General features: G+C 32.6%; 1 protein-coding gene across 2 annotated transcripts in view; it reads right to left on the bottom strand.

The window, feature by feature from the left end:
- LOC132748674 (kinesin-like protein KIF26B) overlaps nt 1–20524 on the bottom strand; it is a 252423-nt gene that overhangs the window by 18208 nt on the left and 213691 nt on the right. For both annotated transcript variants that reach the window (XM_060738285.1, XM_060738286.1), the window contains exons 8-12: nt 15816–16019; nt 12646–12739; nt 9392–9589; nt 5721–5876; nt 5135–5224 (exon numbers count right to left, since the gene is read on the bottom strand). In XM_060738285.1, coding sequence (XP_060594268.1) covers nt 5135–5224; nt 5721–5876; nt 9392–9589; nt 12646–12739; nt 15816–16019 — 742 coding nt within the window. The remainder of the gene's footprint in view (nt 1–5134; nt 5225–5720; nt 5877–9391; nt 9590–12645; nt 12740–15815; nt 16020–20524) is intronic.

Here is a 20524-nt window from a genome sequence, read left to right on the forward strand (position 1 = left end):
TTTATTCTTAGAGTACCATCTATAAAAGATTGAAGGAATTTTATTATAATATATAATTATACATTTTCCTAATTATAATAAAGTTATGAAGGAGCAAACGTTACTATTAAATAACATAGCTTATCATAACACAAATTCAACCAACACCACAGACTTATATATGTCTATTAAAGTAATAAACTGCACTCTGGGATACATTTAAACTTTCCCTCATTTCTCATAAATAATTTGGCGTTAGTGGTGCTAAAAAGGGGACATCAAAGGCTATCTGGGGTCACATAACTAACTATTCTCTGAAAAAATGCTCATTTTTCAAATAAGTCTTTCAGGGAGACATTTTTTTTTCTCTGCCTCTTTTCATGTTCACATTTCATTTCACCTAAAACATATGTTCTAAATTAGAAAAATGCAGGTCATGATTACAGTTTTAGCTTCGGCACCATGTGTGTAGTCAAGCAGGGCTCTCGCTGATTGGTACTCCTAGTGGAAAGTACCGCTATCCCTAGACAAGTTTAGACAAGTTTCGACCCTTAAACATACAGGGCGGAACATCTTCAAAGGGATCATAAACAATAAATAACTGTACAAAATCATAACCTAGAGTCGCTGCAGCCTTCTCGTTGATAAATTGATATGGTATCAAAGAGTTCTCATGTACCACAAACCATGAGAACAATTCTCAGCAATGTTATCTTGTTATAACTACAGCATTCATGAAATTATTTTTAGTAAAAAAAAAGGAACAAAAAAGAAAACATTGTCAACTAAAACACTTGTTGTTAAAAGTGTTGATTCCAGTGGGGGGGGGGGGAAATAGAACAGCTTGTACATTGAGCAGAAATAATTGAATTAAGTTGTCTTTCTTGTTAAATGCTTTCAGCTTCCGTTCATTTCCGATACTCATCTTCCTCCTGTATTTGATGTTTTATAGAGAAGGAAATAGGGAGACTTTTATGATCTAATGTCTTGGTGCGAATATGGCTCCATTCAGACTACTAATGAATCTTTGAGCAAAAATCATGCATGGACACCATGGGCTACCAGTTTACTATTTGATAAACTGTTACAAATTACATTAAACTTACAAAAGCTTCTCCTATCCCACTTAATTCTTAAAGAATCAAACAGTGGGGTCAAAGGTTTAAATCTTTGGCCCATGCATGCTGTGAATTTATTTTTTTGTTCTGGTGACTTATAGTCTTTAATACCATCTGGTATCTCTAGTATCACATTTATCTCATTGAGGTAACATTATGTTTTTTTTATCTCATTAGTTAAATGTAGACTTTAAATAAAAGAAGGGATGATTATCTACATTTGTTTTTTCTTTCTCTGACTGAATAGATCATTTTGAGAATTTATTAGAAAAATTGTTGTAAATCCAAGCTAAATAACCTAATGCCCTACTTACAGTAATGGCCATTAACCCTTGTTTAGTTAATTCCTCTAAAATCTTGGCAGAATCAATTTATATTGTCTCCGAGGTGTATTAGTAATGGTATCTCAAGGACAGTGGACAAAAGAAACGATTAAGTCCAGTTCATTGCAAGCTTTGACCACTAGAGACAAGGGAGTACTCACTGACATTTTACATCAATGTCACTTAATTACTTACAGTTATCATTATATGAGACATGATTTATCACAGTCATTTCATCCGATTCTTTTAACAAATATATAATTTAAGAATTCCTGTCTTCTCTTTTTTACAATAAAAAAAAGAGAACAGAGTTTGATTTACTTTTGAAATTAACAGAGTGATACCATCCCTCAGGGAGAGAAATATGCCACTGATGCATTCTGACCATATTAAACATTTTTTAAAATATATAAAACAATATTTTGTTTCCATTCATTTCAGGAATTTATATGTTAATTTCTTGTATTCAGATATTTTTGTATTTAAATATGTTTTTTGATACTTATATAAATCAATTTTGTTTAAAGCAATAGATATATCATTTTATTTAGGCCTTAATAAATCTTGAATTTTGATTGCATTAACATTATATTTTGACAACATTACAAATTTTACTTTTCTGAATCATTAATTTTTTTCAGAATAAATATTTAATTTTGTAAATTTGTAAAAGATACACAGATAAAACATGCAAGTGTAATTTACAAGATTCTTAATATTGTCCATTACATGTAATTAGATTTCACAAGATTAAAAATAGATAAACAATCAATATAAAGGGAGGTAATACAACTTTATACATACAGGGGTGTTAACTTAGTATGTTTATCAGATTATGATAGTCATCTAATTGAAGCAAACAGGTGTAAAATCAGAGATGGTCAATCTTGACAAGATTAATGTGACCTTCAGCTTTTCTAAAGGTTAAACATGTTATTTTTAGACAAATCGTTTCATAAAATTGTCCACCACAAACCCAGCAATCATTGTAAGAATCAAATCAAATGATAACGAAAGTAACTTCCCTATTTGCAAAGATGAAATAAGAAATAAATTCCCTTCTGCTAATGTGAAATATAAATGGAGAAACAACTTCTTAACAAATGCAAAATTGTAGAAGAAACAACTTCCTCTAATGAGTTGGGGTTTACTTCTACACTTATTAGTGAAATGGAATTGCCCTGATTTGAATTCGGAACAGTCCATTCTAAGTTTTAGGAATAATTATATTGACATACAAAAATTCACCTATCAGCAGTATTGAACCTGGTCAGAGTGCAGGGATGTGCTGGCTGGTCTGGCTCTACACTGGTGGTAAACGCTAATCATTGGGTCCCAGCAGGGTAAGGGTTAACCTTGAATCTCTAATATAGTTTTATTCTACCAAGTACACATAAGAGTTGAACGACCGGCTCCGGTAAACATTTCTATAATTTATAGTATTTTTTAGGGAGCAGCAGAAAAACATAACATCAAATGTTACATAACACGTAACCACAAAACACTAAAAGCAGCAAGTTTTTTTATATTTATGTGGGTAGAAACAAACTTTTTATATTCCTAAAGGGATTGACACACGCTTGTCTAACTTTGTCATATCGTGGGAAATTCGGCAATTTATTTCATTCATTTTTCACAGTAATGAAAAAGACTTAAGTACGGAGTAATTAATTTCTTACAGCAATCTGAACGACTTAACACAATACTGACTTAGTTCTTTCTCGCCTTTTACTTGTGTTACAAGCGTATCGCATTAATTTCACCACATGCAAACATCAGATATTTTGTAGTAAATTTTGTAACTGATAAGCCCCATAAATGTTGAATGAAAAATGACATGAGGAGGAAGTTATTAATGACAGAAACAGGCTGCAATTTGTATAAATCTGTTATACATATCGAAACATGATTTAATCTTATTTCAAGCATACATCTTTTTTCTTTTTTTTTTTAAAAAAAAGGAAGGAATTTCAACATGGCTCAAAGTTCAGCCAGTGTTTTTCAACAGCTATGTTTAATAGGTAGAAATAGGAAGTGTGGTTCGCATTTAACTAATGCAGGGTTAAAAATTTGAGCAATTATTTCTGAAAATTGAAAAAATGAAAAACTTTGAAAGAAGCGGGAACGTTTTTGCCAGAACATGACAGTATAAGATGCCAATTTAAGTTAAGATAAAATAAATTCAATTTTAAAAGTATTCTCGATAACCTGTTTTTCTATTCTTCACACAAAGACTAGCTTATCTATTTCAATATTCTTAGAATTTACCCCCCAAATAAGCATACCATCAAAACATCTATTTTTTTGAAACACTTAGCATCACATGAAGTTCTCGTACATGTAAATACTAAACTGAATATCAAGCAAGATACATAAAACCACAGCAGTGAGAAGAAAACAAGACATATCAATGATATAAATTGTTCAGTCATTGATACAAACGATGAATTATTCAGAAAAAAATTCCTTGAGGGATCTTTTCTGATCATTCCTTGAAAATGTCATGTAATAGTTCTTTGTCCATGGGGAGTTGCCCTTTGGTCCGTCTTGTCAGAAACAGCTATGCCAGAATACATAAATACGAGGAAAACATAGATATGTTGCGCATACAAAATGGATATGTTTCTTTATTCAATAGAAGAATCTATATACTCAGAACAATCATGTTCAGTTCAAGACGTCTACGAAGGGAAATTAGATTCCATGACCTTTCACTCGAAATCAGTTACAATCAACGCAATAATCAAAATGTTTGTAAAAATAATATGTGTCTTTTCCTTACAAGGATCCTTTTTTTACTATCAAGGATGAAAAATGCTATTGTTTTGTAGTATACATAAGAATGATGAAAATGAAATAGTGAAATTCATCTCCAATCTTATAGTTTTCGCAAAGCATTCAAAATTGTGTATAATTATTGTATTTTCAAAAACATAGATGCAAAAACACACATCAAGTTCTTTTTTTTGTTAATGAGATTTGTAAACAAAAGTATAATTTAGTCTGATCAATCTATATAATTCATCCTTAGCATTGTTTATATGATTCAACAATAAATCATAGTTAAATTTTTGCGTTAGTTTTCATCAAAAACTACTGTTGTAGACAAGATGTTTTTGCACCTGTTAAATGCAAATCTAATTTAGTCGACTTAATAAGATATGTAAGAAGATGTTGGAATTTTGTGTAATCTGTGTTTGTTAGAAGCAGGTAGCTTATTAAATGAACCAGGTATCATCCATTAAATCTTACAGCACCTGACCAGATCTCTATGGTATGTCATAAATACATTTCCCCACATTATTATTGAATTAAATATCATCAGTTTTTCTAAGGAAAACAAGTAAATTTAAAGGAAAACAGGAAAAATGTTTTCAGAAATAACGTAAGTTATATAAACCAAGGATGCTTAATTTAACTTTTTAAGCGTGTAGGTTCTGATCTCCTTGACAAGGCTGTGTTGAACTATTAATGTATATTGCAATTTTGAAATCTACGCTCCCATGTTGTTTTTAGAAATATACTGCTGAATTATGTAAATGGACTTGTCCGGCTTTTTAATTTGGAACAGTCTATTTTTAGATCAAGGGATTTCATGACATAGATACTAAAATTAAGTGATCGGCAGATGTTATATGGTAAGCCGCAGCACACTAATGTAAGGAAAGTATAATAACTTACCCCCACTAATGTAAGAAAGGTATAATAACTTACCCCCAGGAAGACCAGCTCTGTTTTCTTTCTCTACACGATACTGGTATACATGTAGCGTAAACAACAAGTGTGATGATCGGCTCTCTTCCTCTGTAATAACGTTAACAGATATTTCAATTATCATATGACAAATGATATATATATATATAAGAAATATATGTTGTCCAAGGACACAAATGTACATATGTAATGTTGTATCAATACATTAGATGAAGATAATATAGATATATAGTTAAAGACAAATTAGATCTACTTGACCCGTTTTGTGTGATCATGGTCTGCACTGCCGCTATTCAGTCGGTATTTTGTTCGCTATTCAGTCAGTACTTATTTTGTAACCTTCCAAAAATGATGAATGGTTTTGTTCGAACTGAGAGACGGATGAGTCATTTCAAGGTATTCACTGTGGTAAAGGTTAAGCAGTTTCAACAATACCGATTATTGTAAGCCTCCATAGAAAATCAGGTTAGCCTGAGTCCACATATTATGGCCAGGTTTGCCTGATTATGTACTGGTACCATAATCAATTAAGTCATTGTTGCAGCCTAGTATACACAGGTATAAATATATATAATTTTACAATTACCTGTTTTAGTTCTAGAATTTAGAGCAGCATCAAGATAAAAGGCAGCTTTTTCAGCAGTTGGTGCCCGAAGCTCTGACTGGTTCTCAAGCTGAGTACCAGATATTGGGTCCTCTCTCAGATACACACCGGGAGCCGTCCCAACTCCAGTCTCCGTTCCTAAAAATAGATTGATTACAAAATGTAGTAAAACATGCATTATTATTATGACAATGTTTTCCTTACACTATTTTCAAACCTCATTTTTTGTCAGTAATTATCTTTTAATCATGAATCAAGTTTTTTTATAGTGTAATACCAAAATCAATGATGAAAGGCAAAAATAATATGTGATAATAAATGTATTGAAAACATAATATATCATATATGCCAATTAAATAACAATGAGTATTTATCAATGACAAAAAACTGGCACGGCGGCTCTTAGCTGATTCTATTCCCAGCCAAACTTGAAGAATTTGATAAACAACAATCTACATTTAAATTGTTTCTAATGACAACAGTTATTCCTAATGCATGATGATTTACCATAATAATAATAATATGTAGACAAAATTAAAAGTTTTTGAAAATTATCAAGTCATCAATTTCAAAGGATTTCTAGTGCTTACAATCTCTATTAAGTAAATATTCAAAAGACAAAAAATCAATAAAATTACATTAACTTCTTGCTACACTAATTCAGAGACAGGATTTTTTGGGTTAAATTTTAGCACAATTGGCTATTACAAAAATTAAAAACTTTTTCCAGCCCAACTAGAACACTATAAACTGCCAGGTTCAGTAAGTTTGTACCCACTTAATATAATCCATCAAAGATTCATTAAATCACTTTAATAAATTTCACGTGAAATCAAAAGAAATTTATGATAAACATTTTAATAACAGCTCCCTTACTGAATTTACTGAGCACATTCAAGCAAGTGAAACAGTGATTAGCTAATTCCCCTAACCTCCTTGTGAAATTCACACCAAAAATTCAAGATCAGCAGCCAAAAATTTGAGGATGGTATGACAGAAAGGTCAAAAATAATGATGCCACCACCTAGGTAGACTGGTACCTCAATTGTTAATGATGAAAACAGTGATTACATATAAAAACACGACCAGCCTAATGATGTTGATACAAGAATCTGTATTGGCTGCAAGTTGATTTCCCGCCAATACCATTACTAAACGATTGTTACTTTGTCAAAATATTTATCATTGTTGTTCACAGGTCAGAACTGTTACACATTTTGCAGATTTGAAACAAAAGAAAACACATTTTGCATATTTGCAACAAAAGAAAAAGAAAGAAAAACCCAAAAGAAAAATAATGAACCACAATGTTTTGTTTTTAGAAAAAAAAGGTCAACAAGTCATCAATTATAATTTCATAGGCATTAATATTAAACAGGCATTTTGACAAAAATATGGCCTGAGCATCACATTAACCACCTATGAAGGTATTCAATTGTAATAATTCAATTTCCACAAGTATCAAAAGGGGCTGAACTCTTTCAAAATGTTAGCCAGAGTTATATCACTTGGCAAGCAAGTGTAACCCAAAAAAAGTTATTTTAAAATGAATTTTTGCAAAAAGAATTTTTTTTATACAAATTGCATATCAACAAAATACATCTTAATATAGAAAATTTCTGGCAATTTAACAAACTTTTGGAACAGTTTTTACTCCATAAGAAATATGATAAGATATATATTATGTGACGATTTCCTTTCTTAACCTCTGTTGTGTAATAAGGTGAACATGGCTTAAACTTAAAACAGATGCATAAAAGCTTAAACAATTGTTCATATTCTTTGCTTAAATATGTGTGAAATAAGTACAAAAAATGCATGTTTTGCCTGTTTTCACTCAAACTGTCAATCAGTCATAGACAATAAATACCTACATCTAGCCTAGAGTGTAGTGACACTTGAATTGTTCAACCTCTTTATCCCGCCCACCATTGACCCTGACTGACGAATCCCCCCAGGTTTCCAATTCATTTCTGCCCTAACACTCATTTAAATTAACAAGAAAGCAGAAACTTCAGTTTTTTTCTGTTAAGATACAAGATATATGCCAAAAGGAATTATCTACAATTTCACCAAATCTCGATACAGCACTTTTTCAAATCATGTCTATAAAATCTTGGCACTAATGCATTGTAACATTTTTCTCGGCCTTAAATAATGAGTTATAAAAAGCTTTTTTTCCGCAGCTCATTTTAGCTTTTTTTCCGTTCTTCCCCTATCCAATGTACAGATCCATAATCAAATTATCCGGCAATTAGTGTACCATTCTTTGCTGACACTTCCCACCTCCGACAGACTCCTGCCGCCTCTAATCTGGCCTCGCGACCCTTAAAACTACATTCCTGGAGATCGCTAGTACATATATCTACTATATATCTAACCCTTGTGTCATTGCGGTTAACACATAGTTGAACGGCAGGTTTTAATGGAGTTTTGACAAATTGGTCATGATGTATATATGAAAAATCATATGAAAAATCTTATGCCATTCACAACTTTCAATATGTTTTTTTATCTATATTTCTAGTATGTATGTAAAAAGAAAGGCGAAGAACATGGCACGTCTAATTCACAAAACTTTTTTCTATCCAATAGTAACAAAAACCTTAGTTTTTACACCTGACTACCTGGCCTGATAGACAATTAATTTGTAATCACCGATAATTTTAATGCCACCTAAGCTACTATCCAAGGTGTCATCCTGAATTCAAATTATGTTGTACAAACATGCCACTATGCCTTTGTGTGTTATGCTTAAAAAGATGACCTTTGTAAGGTTATCTGACCTTGCCTATCCTGTATCTACTACTGTTTTGTCCAGCAGTTAACAGTAAATCCCCGAATATCCCCCAGAGCTACAAGACATTGGCTATCTTGGCATTCACGAAAGATGAGTGATGATGGTATATCTAGAGGATTGTCAGTTCTATGCAATAGCTGCATATTGTCTACATAATTATATGATATAGTGAACATACTGGTCATAACTGAGTGACACTCATTGCTAGATGAGCTTTTGACACTGATTAATGAGATTTTTTACAGACAATGTTCCCTACACTTTCTTCCTCTCTCATAGACCTGCTTCCCTCATTTCCTATATTATCAATCAAAAATGACTTACATAGAATGTTGAACATATTTTATGAATGTATATGTCATTTATCAGTAAAAGGCGAAGTCCAGAGAACTGGTAAAATAATTCAAAACTTTTCATTTGCTTGACCACTCAATTTGTGAACTTGAATCAGTCCCTTGTTAATCTATGGGGATTAATATCAAACTTGTTAACTATTTATAGATTGGTCAAACTGCAATGAAGTATAGTATGACTGGTGGCATATAAATGCTGGAAATCAAGAGTTATTAATCTTTGAAAAATTAAATGGACAAATTATGGTCAGTCCAAATGAAAAAGAATGAAACTTATGTTCATCAAAGTAAAATCACACACTGTTGTTTTAAAAGTGATGAAAATTTAATATAGAGAGGATGATTTATATACAGTATCAAGTTTAACTTACTGGCAATAGAGTTTTATTTTTATTTGTGGGGAAGGGGATAGGGATGGCTAAGGCTGTATGACAAACTTTTCAAGGCAGTAGAACCATGAAACAAAACAAAACTGAGATAAAATTCACACATTAACTTACCCTGAGCAACATCGGCTAGCAAATCCTTGAGAACTTCCTGTTTGCCAGAGACCTCCACAGCTGAAACTCGAACTGAGAACCTGGCACCAGTTTGGTCCTTCTGTTCATTTATCACCTTGAACAACCATGAAATAGCACATGGTATAACACCCAGTGTCTGGCTGGTCGAGTCCTCACCAACCATTGTATATGTCTTACCTAAAAATTAGTAAATAAATAAATGATCAAAATTCAAGCAGACGCAATAACATCATCTGTATTAACCCAATGAGTATTTGAAATGGACTTGCCGGTCTTGCCCTGCTTTGAACTGGGCACAGTCCATTTTTAGTTGAAGGGTGTTCGATATTCAGCAAATAATCAGCAAACAATCAGGGTCCCCTATTACATTAATCTCATTTCAAATTGTTTGCCTTTAATTGCTACTGATTAATGGAAACTGTTGACAAGCAAATGATAAAATGAATATAAACTTCATGCCCATTTCCAATTAGATTTATTAAACTTAGTACGACCTAATAACTCATCTTTTTTTATTTGCTTTGTTTACAGGGAAAAAAAAAGAAAATCAGAACGAGAAAAGACAGACACATGGAATATTCTCTTTATCGTCAATTTAACAAAAAACAGAAAATATACAATTTCTTAATTTTTCCCGTACAGCCTTCCTATTCATAACTGTCACGAAGACCTCTCATTACATTGTCTCCCTTATATGACACAACACGAATATGGCATGCACGATTCCATTATCGGAGGAACTATGGGTAACCTGACACCAGATCACGATGGCAGCCCGTCATTAGACCAACAGGCAAATTGACAAGTTGTCACATTGAAATGGACTCTTACAAAGATATCTGCTGAAAACTGGTTATTAGTTACATAAATTTCACATCTTTTCTCTAGGTTTTCAACGCCAAAATACCATGTTTGTGTAAGTTATATGCAAATTAAAGTATTAATGTAAAAGATATACTCATAAGGCATAGGAAAAATGAACGCTTTTAGGGCACGCATTAAAGAATTAGGGAGTGATTATATTGAACTGATCTATAATTGCATGAAACAATCACCAAAAATGATTGCTTTGCATGTAAAAGTAAAATTAAATATACAAAATCTATATCAATGCAAATTTGTTAAAATCTTTGATGGTTCTTCCCTAGCTTAACATTCGCTATTTTATTATTTTTCTTTTTTTTATTTTTCTTCAGAAATATCACCAACACAATTACCAGATAAGTTTACCCCGATATAACATATACTGACAAACCTAATGTCACAGCATCTCCGAAACAACCCTTCTAGATTGACCTTACTTAAACTTTATAAAACCAAGGATTAAAATTTTAAAGTTAAGTTTATTTTTGCCATCTTATCTTAAACATGACTTTACCTAATCTTAAAGGGACTTCACTGAGGTTTTTTTGAGATGACGAGACGAGAAATAATTTTTCGAGATTAATATTCCATTTGATGAAGGTCTATAGCAATAACTTGTGTGCTAAATTTCAGATCAGATGCTCACTCAGTTTTTCCTGAATAATTATTTTAATTGTAAAAAGGTCCAAAAATTGAAAATGGGTCTGAGGTGGTCTTTAAGACAGGTTTGAAAGTATTTTTTCTTCAGCTGGCCATAATAATACAGACTAATTTTGTTCCCAGATTTTTTAGAAATTACATCATTCAACCTGATGATCAATATAGATAGTTAGTATGGAACGAATGTTAGGACAACGCTAATACAATTTGAAAAGCTTGAATTTCCTTACAGGGAAGAAGTCGATTTTTATAACATGACTCAACCCCACTAAAAACATGAGCGACATGGTAATAAAACTGAATAGGATACAATACTGACAACAATTCTGACAAACAGCAGATTAATTTAGCCTATACAAATTTGACAAGAAACCATGAATGTCATAAATTGACAAGCCTCCTAGAAGATCCAGATTCCTTCACACAATCAAGGTCTCCCAGAAGCTTCTGCATGATATTGGAAAGTAATCAAATTTGGTATGTTTTGTTGGGGAATGATCAAAATAATGAGTCGTCCTTCAATTTGAACACCGGAGACAGTAAATTTGATTTTCATGTCTTTGCACGAATTAATGCGACTGCACAGACAACGCTGTAAGGCTTGCTCAACGAGCATCGATAAAAGACCTAGGAAATGATTCAAACATGTAGTTAACTTATTATTTGTACATTAAGACATGGTCCAAATTTTTCAAAGAGATGTTTGTGATGGCGTTCAAAGGACAAATCCAATTTACAAAGAATGAGATTTTTATTAATTAAATTCAACAAAATGAGGATTGTATTGTAATCTAATCACATGATTGGCACGAACAATTCACAACTCCACTAAATAAACAGTAGCTGAACGGAGCTAACAGTATTATGTGGTTTGGCGGTGATGAAGCAAAATTAATTCACAAGGACCTTTTCTACTTGTCATCTATCATGAAATTTACAATGAGTAACAAGGGAAAAAATCTTGACTTCTGGTAAACTGTGACCAATTATTGTTGTTTCGAGAAACTTGTTGAGATCGGAAAACTGTTATTGATGCCTGCCAATATTCACTTGTTGTTCTTACCCAAGGAAATATGCCAGACACTAGAAGTTCTCTTTGATAGAAAATAGTTCTAAACACTTGTACGGTATATAAACAAAATACTGACAGCTTTTGCAGTGATAATATGTTCCCATCATACAGGCATGTCATAATAAATTATATGTTACAACATATGATTTTACAGTACTACCATCATCTATGTTTTTTGCACAAATTTATGAACAGTCTCTATTGATGTATGCATAGCACCATCAACACAACAAAGTATTTGTTAAATATAACAAAGTATTCTGTAGAATCTCATGTCTAAGATCATTCATTCTGTTGTAAATAATCATTCATTACATACTCAAAATAATATTTTATCTGTATAGGCGAAATGGATTTACTTAAGTATATCGAGGGCTAATTTATATTCAAAGATACTTTTTAATAAGCTAGTTGCTATGTTAAAAATGGCGATATATATTGTCATTCTCTTTTTAATTTGTTTTAAAAATATTGATTGGAACTAAGGGCAATAACTCTGATTTTTGTGAAGGAAACTTGTGGGAGCTTTAATGCGCCATTTTTCCTTCCCCATATCTTTATTGCTATTAAGTATTATGTAAATATTCAAGAACATAATGATACTGCTTTAACATACAGCGTGTAATAAACAACGTACCCAGTTTAGAATAGCCGTAAGTAAAAACACAGCCATCAGCACCTGCTACCACACCCTGAATGATTTCCGGTAAACTTCTGGAGCATACCTCCGTCTGAAAGAAACAATAGTAACACATTAGAAACAACACAAATTAAAACTCTTGATAAACGTCATGTCAGTGCGTGCCAAACACATTGCCTAAATTTAGTTTTCAAAACTCCCACCCACCATAGTTTTAAAACAGGGTGTAATTTTTAAAGTAGAAGCAGGGTGAACAATTTATGCCACCAAATTTACCAACTCTTAAAAAAATGTGTGAATCCCAATTAGGTTCATGTTATATAGGTATATACAGCTCATCTTTGATAATGCTACAAGAAAATTGAGCATAACTTTATGCTACAATACTCTCTAGTTACTATATTTTATATTCCTGCATATCTGGCACAGATATTTCAACTTTCTTTCTTACTACTAGGTTAAAAAAAAAATTATCAAGAATTTCTTATTACCTCCCTTTAATAAACTCAAATATCTTCTAAATACATTATATTGTAAACAAAAAAAGATCAGATATTATAAAAGAACAATGAAACACATGAACTACGCTCATGACTATAAAAGTTACTGATTTAGCAAAGGTTTAACATCGGGCTATAAATTGTATTAATGACAATCACCCGCAGCTTATATCGCAACTATTTACTTTTATACCCATGTACATATCATAATACGATGATTCATTTATATCTAGTTTTTACTGGTAATTTATAGTAAAAGAAATTCACAATATCCAAATTACCTTTTGGCAGACATATACTACTATAAAATACATACATTTCTGTGTTTATTTCACCCGTAACTGCTCATTTACGTTATAAAATAAATGTGTACAAGATTTTGTGGTTATAAATATGTTTATAACAAATGGATTTAGCAAATTTGCGGTATTGTTAAAGAGAGACAGTAATGATGGAAATATTTTACTATGGAAGTCTGCGGCCGTATCATACTGAAGTAAAACTAATACTGTCTGAAAATGGTGCTAAATTTTTAGGGGGAAAGTCTTTTTTTTATCATATTCTTTGAAAATACAAATTTTGCAACAGAAGTTCTCAGACAGATAGCAAAAACGATCACTATTTCTATTTTCTAATAGACTTCATTATCTGCAAGAAGACTATAGGGATTGTTGAAGTATCTAGTTGGAATGTCGACAGGTTGATGTACAACAACCCTCATGCTTTGGTTTTGAAATTAGAGCCTTTTCCATTGTAAATAAAAATAATTTTTACATTTAAATAATAAAAGCAGCCACTAAACAACAGGCATTAACAAAGTCAAGTCAATACATTATCTGTGATGTTTTATACAATTTGAACAGCACCATATCAAGTTAAGTGTTTCACTACCTGAATAAATTAGCCAATTCAACAGTCTTGATTAGAATGAGTGAACAAAAATATTTAAGTTGTCCCTATTAGACAATTATTATTATGATCTTTCTATAAAAGCCCTGGGGATGGAACAAACTTTAGCCTAATTTTCCATCATAATAATTTATATCCTTTTTAGAAAAGAAAAAAAAATTGGGATGTTCCTTCATCAAAAGAGAAATATCTTAAAAAGAATTAAAATGTCTCGTATGTTAAAGTCAACTGCACGCACCAACCTAAAGTTGCGGGTTGAGGATTTTGTAAAATTTGTACGTATGACTATAAACACAGCGGTTCATGTGGATAACTTAACGCATTTACGAAAAATATCGGAGAATATGTAAAAAATACATGTAAAATTTTTTGACACGTAATTAAGCCGACGCTTTTTGCATAATCTTCTATAACTGATGGGAAATTAATAGGGGATTTTGTAGAGACTTGACTTGAGAATTTATGTTTCTGAGAATTAAATAATCATAAAATACGATGGAAGCTAACTGTGTATGTTTATGTCTCAATGTATGGTAATGATTCAATTATATATACATGTATTCCATAATTATACATTTCCTCTCAAAATGTTTTTCTAACGGAAATTCATGAGAAGTTTTTATCAAGTTTGAAATCTCTGACAGAGGGTATCTTGATTAAATGTGAAAGTTACAATATTATTTAATTAGAATATAAACTACAGTATTTCTTATAAAATATCAGGCTAAGCAAACATAAATTGGAACAAATGTTCCGTCATTGGAACGGCAAAGGCTAGTAGCCGGTTATTCATTTACATTTTGTATATAAATCATTATAAATGAAGTACTAATTATGAAGAGATTATAAGATACATTCTTAATGTGTTCATTTTTTGAAAAAATAATGACCATGTTATGCATCAGTTAATAGTGACTGCCATGCCTTAGCCCCTCCCCCAACCAATGGGCGTGCGAAAGATACTACAACTTGCAATATGAAATAACTTAGCAGGGATTTTACGATTTGACTGTCCCCAAGTGGGGCCTTTACCCAATACTGGATATTCCAAAAACAAGTCAATACCATAAGTTAAATTTTTCAACAGTTAAACTAGAAACCCATTGTTAATTACAACTTGGCCTTAAAAACCACCCAGCAACAGTTAATCATATATCTAATATTGTCTCACATGGCAGCACCTAAACACTGTTCTAATTAATTTTCTTGAAGATGAAATTTCAGTGCACACAATGTTTTAAAACCCCACAATTCCCATGACCTGACTTTGCATTTAACCGCAGACGTCGCGTCATAATTGTCTCATAATATAGATGCGATCTTACATATGGGGTATGAATTGCAAGAATCAAAAGTTTATCTTTCCGTTATTATTATATCTATGTCTTTATTTCACTCTATGTATTTGTTAATTGATTTAAGATAAGAATTTCTTTGTCCCTTTTTGCTCTTATTTCGCTTTGTTCTCTATATATCTGAATAAGATAAGTAATAATATACAAACGAAAACATGTTTTCTTTTGTTCACATGTTTACAGTAGGTATTTTAATATCTTGATTCTTACGTTGTTTTCTTTTCATTTTTGTTTACTAAGTATATTGACATGTATTTCTGTTATTGTGTTCCCTTTGGTAAAAAGATTTTTGGTACCTGTTCAACCTGAAATGTATATGTAACTAAAATATAAGCTTAATTTTTAATAATCTCAGTGTAAAAACGTTCATTTAAAAACCTGAAGAAAAACAAAGTTAGCGTACCAAGCAATCGTCCGGTGAAAATACACCATCAAAGGCAAACATTTTTGGTGCCATGGCCGCCTTTCTGTGAGCCAGACTGGTAGCATAGCCACTTCCTGCCGGGTCATAGACTGTCACCTGTTTATTACGTGTATCTATATTTAGAACTGAAGCTGCCTGATCTCCATGGTGATTGGTTGAAACTACCCTTAACATTACCTTCACCTGTAATGAAAAAAATACAGTATTATTTTAAATGAATGAAAGTCAAGCTTGTTATTTGTTGCAATATATAAAATCTTCAGCATAAATTGCAAGCATTTATGCCCTATCTAATTTTCTTAACAGATTCACTTTCCCATGAAGATTTCCCTTTTTTCTGTAAACAGTTCCTACTCAACCATAAAACTTTTTTATCTAATTTTTTACAGACTAATTCATGTGTAAAAATGTTTGCCAAAAAACTAAACAGATAAGCAAATATACAAAGTGGTTCATTACTATTGTTTACATGACAACAAGAGTTTCTGTTAACTTTATGGAGATGGATTTCCCAGCTAATATCCGAACCTCTCTAAAATTACGACCCATCCAAGAGGCTTTTTCATAAACTGTTACAAAAAACAGAAAACTAATTGAAAAATCTCAGCTTCAGCTTACCTTCTGCTTCATTAGGATATGAAAAAGCAGACGGCAAAATTTATTTCAGTTCCTTTTTTCTTTCTTTCAATTTTAACAATCTTTGTGGGTTGGAAATTAAATTATCGAAAAATGTCATTCCTCCAAGCCAAAACAAAAAACCAGTGTTGTAAGGGTCATAGTTACACCGTCAGGGTGAAAAATAGCGCAGAAAAAAAAATCACATGCTTTTTTTTTTTATCGTTTTTATAGGGAGAAAATTCAAATCCCATGAGCAGGCCAGTTATCAGACATCTTCCAAACTTCACAGAAACCTTATATAGCAAGATCAGATAATATTCAATTTTATCGCTAGGTTGGACTTTTAGAAGTGCTTGTTTTGTGATAAAATTTCGAGGAAAATTTACTGCTATAGCCAGTTATTGTGTCTTTTATGGTAAAAGCATTGATTTCACATTATATCGCAAAAGAATGTTGGACACACTTGTAACATTGGCTGGGAAATATTATAGGAAAATTATAGAAAGGTCTTATAAAACAATGAAATTTGGCATCCAATAAAAAATCAACTTGATAAGCTTATTACAAAAACTCAAACTAAAAGTCTTAAAATAGCAATTAAAATGTTTTGTTTTTTTAAATTACTAATTTATATTCCAAAACAGAGCTGAAAAAAATTCATGCATGTATAAAAAACAGGTTCATGTCTGTAAATCATACTAAAGATAACCGCTCAAATGAGGATCAACTAGAAACCTTGATCAAACCCCAGCAGGGGATTCAACCCGCAATTCCTTTGCGGAGAGGCACTAAGATCCACTAAGTTTGTAATGCCAAAATAAAAGAAGAGAAAAACAAGCATGGACATAACTTTTATAATCCTCATCTGGATTCAGACAATAATTTACATAACACTGATTCTGATTCAAACCAACAACTTCTCCACTGTATACTGTCTTTTAACAAGTACAGAACAGTGTACTTTACCATAGTAACACACCTGAAAGCATCAGGCCTATATCAGAAATATTGGCCTATTTCTATGGACAACTGATCCTGGCATGCAGCTATATAGTTTCAGGCACCTACAGCAAAGCAGGTATCCACCATGATCCGAATTTTCAACAGATGTATCCTCAAGCTGTTTTCTACTTATTATATATGCAACATAAGAACATACATCCAAAATATTCCCCAGAAAAAAATTAAAACTTGCTGGGTATGATGAAAGATATACAGAGATAAAATTAATCAAATTTTAGACAAAAAGATCATTTTGAATCTTTTTTACCTGTAAATTTGAAAAGAAACGATTCAGAAATGAACAAATCATATGCATTCATTCTATATACAGAGCAGACGACATTTACATTTAATATTGACAAAGATGTAGATGAAGGAACCGAAGAAATTTTCAATGTCACACGAAATTCTGTATCAGCAGGTCACACAGAGTACCTGTCTCCAGTAATTCCACACTTCACGTATCATGCATGTCAGACCGGTAGGGGGCTCAAGCCTGGTACCCAGGTTTCAATTATAAACAGAATTCTGGCACACAAACCCAGTTTGCCCCCCTGTGGCATGGATAACATGTTTAACCTCTTGTTAATCAGTAACAACAATGTGGATAATCTATAGACATGATGTTTTTCATCTTCTACAACAAGCTGACATAGCATACCTTTCTATTTATTTTGTACAAACATTTTCATTAAGAGCCCGTTTTTTTCACATTTTATTGTCTATTCCACAGATCATATATTCTAAGAACATAGTTTATTATATTATATGATTTATCGTTCTTGTTTCATAGTTCATAATACATCTTTTATTCAGCATTGTGATATGTCAGTTCTAGTTATGTCAGAAAAGTTTAGAATCTATATTCTAGAATTAAACTTTCTGAATATCAAAATGCTTCAAATTTAAGAAAACAAATCTAAAGCTTTTAAGTTCTCTATTCCAGCTAGATTACAAAACGTTAGTTGTTCTACTCAGGTGCCCAGTTGTGTCTGAAATAATGTACTGAAGGGCATCTGAGTGCTAGGGCTGGCCTAGTTCTAATAAAGCTGGCCAAAAAGGCACCTGTCATTTTTGTCATTTGCTCTCAACGTTTAACCCTTTCCCCCATGAGCATATTGTGAAAAATGGCCATTTTCACTGAAAAGCCTCCTGTTACAAGTTCAAACTGCTATGAAACTATGAAAAATGCTGCAATACTAATCAAACTTGGCACAAATGTTGACTGGACCATTGCTTTTGTAACGACATGCTCAGTCTTTAATTTCCTGTTACCATGGCAACGAGGGGACATCTCAAAATTGCCAAAAATCACTTTTTTGCCTCGATTTTTTCCATCAAAATTTATTTCAAAGTGCTGCAACTTCTCAAGGGATTGAGATAGAGTCAAAGGCTTTTCAGCGTTGGTTACACGTTACCTTATGATCGACCTGGGGTCATTTTAAGCCTCTCACAAGTCCAAAATTTTCTTGGCGATGAGGGGGACTCCGCCCCGCTTCAAACCCCCCAAACAGAAGGGGGCACATCCCCCTTCTGGCAACCCCCTGATGTTATATTTGGATGGGGGACGGCGCCGAAAAAATGGTCACTTTTTTTAACAACATTTCTCAAACAAAAGACAGTGTTTGGGGCCTAAATAGGGCATTTTTTAACTGTTTGAGGCCTCAAAAAGGGGGAGGGGGACAAAAAGCCGTCGAAACACGCTTATATAAGGGAAAAGGTTAACAAAAAATGATGAAAAACCTTGGAATCGCCCAAAATCCAGTTTTTCCATGTTAACATGTGGTCGTTTACCTAATTTTGGTGAAAAATTGTTGTTTTGTAACATTTATAATTTTTTTAGTTAACCCTTTCCCCCATGAGCATATTGTGAAAAATGGCCATTTTCACTGAAAAGCCTCCTGTTACAAGTTCAAACTGCTATGAAACTATGAAAAATGCTGCAATACTAATCAAACTTGGCACAAATGTTGACTGGACCATTGCTTTTGTAACGACATGCTCAGTCTTTAATTTCCTGTTACCATGGCAACGAGGGGACATCTCAAAATTGCCAAAAATCACTTTTTTGCCTCGATTTTTTCCATCAAAATTTATTTCAAAGTGCTGCAACTTCTCAAGGGATTGAGATAGAGTCAAAGGCTTTTCAGCGTTGGTTACACGTTACCTTATGATCGACCTGGGGTCATTTTAAGCCTCTCACAAGTCCAAAATTTTCTTGGCGATGAGGGGGACTCCGCCCCGCTTCAAACCCCCCAAACAGAAGGGGGCACATCCCCCTTCTGGCAACCCCCTGATGTTATATTTGGATGGGGGACGGCGCCGAAAAAATGGTCACTTTTTTTAACAACATTTCTCAAACAAAAGACAGTGTTTGGGGCCTAAATAGGGCATTTTTTAACTGTTTCAGGCCTCAAAAAGGGGGAGGGGGACAAAAAGCCGTCGAAACACGCTTATATAAGGGAAAAGGTTAAATAAACATTGGAACAAACATTCAAACAGCAGACAATGCCTCTTTTTCCAGGAAATATCTAACATTACATAACAGTTCATGAGAACTGACATTATTCTGACATCATTGTTTCACAGGGTAAAATGCTCACTTAAAAACTATTGAATATTTCATGAACATTTTCTTTCTTTTAAGATATCACTTCTGCACTGAAGGGAGAATGAAAAATATTAATTTAACACAGTCTAAGAGAGCTTGAAGTAGCATGCTAAGAGCAACATGGTTTGGGTGCTTTTCCAGACAGTGAATTCAAGAGCAGAAGTCAATAAAATAGCCGCCTGTCATCATAAAATATTTCTGATACATATCTCAAGTGTTGTCGGTCATTTTCATAGCAACAAATTCAGGTCGTAAATGTCCAAAACCAATTTCTGAGGCACTTCAAGAAATCAACAGGACCAACTTCAGAAGCCTTTAAATTGATAAGGCTAAAAAGGGAGACAACTTTTGTCTCGCTTAATTATCAGGCAGAATAATGCTGACCTATACAAAAAAAATCACCATAATTTTCAAACTTCTATATTTATTTAAATTGAGTTAGTATTAAAGCTCAAGG

This window comes from Ruditapes philippinarum, unplaced genomic scaffold, assembly GCF_026571515.1.
Source record: "Ruditapes philippinarum isolate M1 unplaced genomic scaffold, ASM2657151v2 ctg101_1_1_1_1, whole genome shotgun sequence".
Taxonomy (NCBI): domain Eukaryota; kingdom Metazoa; phylum Mollusca; class Bivalvia; order Venerida; family Veneridae; genus Ruditapes; species Ruditapes philippinarum.